This window comes from Bos javanicus, chromosome 15, assembly GCF_032452875.1.
Source record: "Bos javanicus breed banteng chromosome 15, ARS-OSU_banteng_1.0, whole genome shotgun sequence".
Lineage (NCBI taxonomy): Eukaryota > Metazoa > Chordata > Mammalia > Artiodactyla > Bovidae > Bos > Bos javanicus.
Window position 1 is genome coordinate 43379089 of NC_083882.1, and position 4387 is coordinate 43383475.

At 40.8% G+C, this 4387-nt stretch overlaps 1 protein-coding gene across 1 annotated transcript; it reads right to left on the reverse strand.

Annotated features, from left to right (window-relative positions):
• Positions 1-795: 795 nt before the first annotated feature.
• LOC133261961 (large ribosomal subunit protein uL23-like) lies at positions 796-1969 on the reverse strand (the record flags this gene model as incomplete). The annotated part of the gene is made up of 1 exon (XM_061440835.1): positions 796-1969. A coding segment is annotated over exon 1 (570 nt), but the record flags the coding sequence as incomplete, so codon positions are not given.
• Positions 1970-4387: the final 2418 nt, after the last annotated feature.

Here is a 4387-nt window from a genome sequence, read left to right on the forward strand (position 1 = left end):
CTTAAAAATGAGTTCTAAATGCCTGAGTCCAGCCACTGCATTCCAACCTATTTTTAGGATAACATCCTCCTCCTTTGGCTTCCTGAGAAACTACTCTTTTTCTGTTTCTAAACTGTTACCATTCCCGGTTCAGTTCCCTCATCTGAGAATGCAAAACTTAGGGGTTCCAGTTCCTGCTCACAGCCAAGAAGAAGATGCTGTTTTCACCAAAAGTCCTTTAGTCAAAGAAGAGGTAAGACCTGATATTAAAGATACACAATAAAAATTGTATGCACACTATCACTACAAACACCTAGAAAATCTTTTTTGTTTTTATTTCAAATTGTGACAATAACATAAACCTATTGCAAATACTTTAGAAAATACAGTAAAAATAATTTACACTTTAATAAATTATTTTTATCTGTTCTTGGGTTCATACGTTTATTGTTGTTATTGGTTAATTATTCATGCATACAGGGCAAAATTTAAAAAGTAAAATCTCACTGTTCCCCTGCCACCCAGTTCTTCTCCCTGAAGAGAATTATTTATAGTATCTTCTGGCTCTCTCTTTTTCCTTTTAGTGAAAACTTTTACATGAAAAGTTAGCCGGCTGGACTCAATTTAGATGATCCCAACTGTGTTGCTGCTGCTACGGCTGCTAAGTCTCTTCAGTCGTGTCCAACTCTGTGTGACCCCATAGACGGCAGCCCACCAGGCTCCCCCGTCCCTGGGATTCTCCAGACAAGAACACTGGAATGGGTTGCAATTTCCTTCTCCAATGCATGAAAGTGAAAAGTGAAAGTGAAGTCTCGAAGTCGTGTCCGACTCTTCGAGACCCCATGGACTGCAGCCTACCAGGCTCCTCTGTCCATGGGATTTTCCAGGCAAGAGTACTGGAGTTGGGTGCCATTGCCTTCTCCGCCCAACTGTGTTGGCAATAGCCAAAGTATCATAGTCAGGAGCCAGTTGATCAGATGTCTTCTTTTCCCCATCAGGCCCAATCAGGGTGTTTACCTTGGCCGTATTAGTGTCATAGAACTTCTTCACAGCCGGTCTGATATGGGGCTTGTCAGCCTTGACATCCACAGAGGATACCAGTGTGTTGTCTTCTATTTTCTTCCTGGCTGACTCAGTGGTGAGGGGGAATTTGATGGTGGCATAGTAGTCAAGCTTGTTTCTCCTAGGGGTACTCTTCTGAGCATATTTGGACTGCCTTCTGAGCCACAGTGTTTTGGGTTGTTGGAAGGTGGGTGACTTTCGGATCTTTTTTCTGTGACTGTGGATCCCTTTCAGCACTGCTTTCTTGGTCTTCAAACGCTTTGCTTTGGCTTCAGTTTGGGTAGGGGAAGGGACTTCCTTCCCTGCTTTCGGTGCCATCTTCATGAAAAGCCATAGTATTCTCTTATAATCCTTTCTGTTTCTGTAAAATCTGTAAAAATGTCCTACTTCAATAAACCTTTCTCTGTTCCAGGCTCCAATGTTTCAGTTTATTAGACCTCACTGTGAGTTGGGCACATGAGCTTTGTTCTGTAATGATTCATTTTCTGATTTTAATACTTTGATTTTTCTTGCTTCGTATCTTACTTTAGCTAAATATTTGTGAATTTTGTTAGTTTTTTTTCTTTTAGAAAACAAGCTCTTGGTTTTATTGATTTTTCTCTATTGTTTTTCCATTCTGTATTGTATTAGTCTCCGTTTTATTCCTTATTATTCCTTTCCTACTGCTATCTATTGTTTTAATTTGCTCCTTTTTCTCGCTCCTTAAGGTGTAAAGTTACTTTTACCAATATTTTGTTTATTTACTTATGGCTCTGTGTAGGCTCTTTCTAGTTGCAGTGAGCAGGGGCTACTCTTTAGTTGTGCTGCTCGGTCTTATTTCGGTGACTTCTCTGGTTCAGAAGCACAGGTTCTAGGGTGCTTGGGCTTCAGTAATTAAAGTTCGTGGGCTCAGTAGTTGTGGCTCTAGAGAACAGAATCAGTAATTGTGGCGAGGAGGCTTAGTTGCTCTGTGGCACGTGGGATCTTCCTAGAGCAGAGATAGAGCCCGTGCCCCTGTACTTGCAGGCAGATTCTTAACCACTGGACTTTCAGAGAAGTCCCCAATTCCTTTGTCATGGTTTGATAGAGAAATGTGAAACTGGCTTTGGGTTTTGCTTAAGAGGCTTTTCCAGTGTCCCTTTGGGAGTGTGAATAGTGACTTGGAAAGTAATATGGGGTTTTCTGGGTGTTGGTACTATTTTGTCTCTTAGAGACTCCCCTGTTGAGTTTGTGAATATTTAGCAAATTGCAAACTTAAATTATGCCCACATTTCTTTATAATAAAAACTTCAGTCTGTTCCTTATTCCAATATTAGTTTTAGATTCTCAAAAAAGCTCTTCAACTTTTATTAGGTAAATATTTGGAATGCCTGCACAGAGGCTAGACCTCCAGGGCCTATGAGTGAAGATTAAATGTGGAAAAGGATTGTGTTTGCTCCAGAGATTAGGAGAGGGAAGAAAAAGGGAGGTGCTCACAATGAGAGGGAGGAACAATAATGTCTAAAAGAATTTACTGTCTCTCTATTTCTCTTCAAACAATTCAATAATGTCTACATTGTTCATTATTGTTTTGTGGAGTGGATTTTCCTTTGGGTGTGTGATAAAGTACTAAATCCTAGAGAAGGAAATGGCAAGCCACTCCAGTATTCTTGCTGAATAATTTCATGGACAGAGGAGCCTGACAGCCTACAGTCCATGGAGTTGCAAAGAATCAGACATGACTGAGCGACTATCACTCAAAGTGCTAAATTCTGTTTTAAGTTTTCACGGGGGTAAAATCAGAGGCTTTCTTATATGTTACTAAGAAAGGTCTTTTTGCTCAGGATAATAAAAACATTTTTTCTATTTTATCTTTCTGTACTTTCATCAGTTCAGTTCAGTCGCTCAGTCGTGTCCGACTCTTAGTGACCCCATGAATCGCAGCACCCCAGGCCTCCCTGTCCATCACCAACTCCCGGAGTTCACCCAGACCCACGTCCATCGAGTCAGTGATGCCATCCAGCCATCTCATCCTCTGTCGTCCCCTTCTCCTCCTGCCCCCAATCCCTCCCAGCATCAGAGTCTTTTCAATGAGTCAATTCTTCGCATGAGGTGGCCAAAGTACTGGAGTTTCAGCTTTAGCATCATTCCTTCCAAAGAAATCCCAGGGCCGATCTCCTTCAGAATGGACTGGTTGGATCTCCTTGCAGTCCAAGGGACTCTCAAGAGTCTTCTCCAACACCACAGTTCAAAAGCATCAATTCTTTGGCGCTCAGCCTTCTTCACAGTCCAACTCTCACATCCATACATGACCACAGGAAAGGCCTTGACTAGACGGACCTTTGTTGGCAAAGTAATGTCTCTGCTTTTGAAATGCTATCTAGGTTGGTCATAACTTTCCTTCCAAGGAGTAAGTACCTTTTAATTTCATGGCTGCAATCACCATCTGCAGTGATTTTGGAGCCCAGAAAAATAAAGTCTGACACTGTTTCCACTGTTTCCCCATCTATTTCCCATGAAATGATGGGACCGGATGCCATGATCTTCGTTTTCTGAATGTTGAGCTTTAAGCCAACTTTTTCACTCTCCTCGTTCACTTTCATCAAGAGGCTTTTGAGTTCCTCTTCACTTTCTGCCATAAGGGTGGTGTCATCTGCATATCTGAGGTTATTGATATTTCTCCTGGCAATCTTGATTCCAGCTTGTGCTTCTTCCAGTCCAGCATTTCTCATGATGTACTCTGCAGAAGTTAAATAAGCAGGGTGACAATATACAGCCTGTACTTTCATAGTTCTTATTAAATTTAAAGCTTTAATGTAATCTATAATTAATTTTGTATATAGTATGTGATAGGTGAATTGAAGAAAGTAGGGAAAACCACTAGACCATTCAGGTATGACCTAAATCAAATCCCTTACAATTATACAGTGGAAGTGACAAATAGATTCAAGGGATTAGATCTGATACAGTGCCTGAACTATGGATGAAGGTTTGTGACATTGTAAAGGAGGTAGTGATCAAGACCATCCCTAAGATAAAGAAATGCAAAAAGGGCAAATAGTTATCAGACTAGGCCTTACAAATAGCTGAGAAAAGAAGAGAAGCTAAAGGCAAAGGAGAAAAGGAAAGATGTATCCATTTGAATGCAGAGTTCCAAAGAATAGCAAGGAGAGATAAGAAAGCCCTCCTCAGCGATCAATGCAAAGAAATAGAGGAAAACAGTAGAAAGGGAAAGACTAGAGATCTCTTCAAGGGATCTCTTCAAGGGAACATTTCATGCAAAGATGAGCACAATACAGGACAGAAATGGTATGGACCTAACAGAAGCAGAAGATATTAAGAAGAAGTGACAAGAATACACAGAAGAACTATACAAAAAACATCTTCA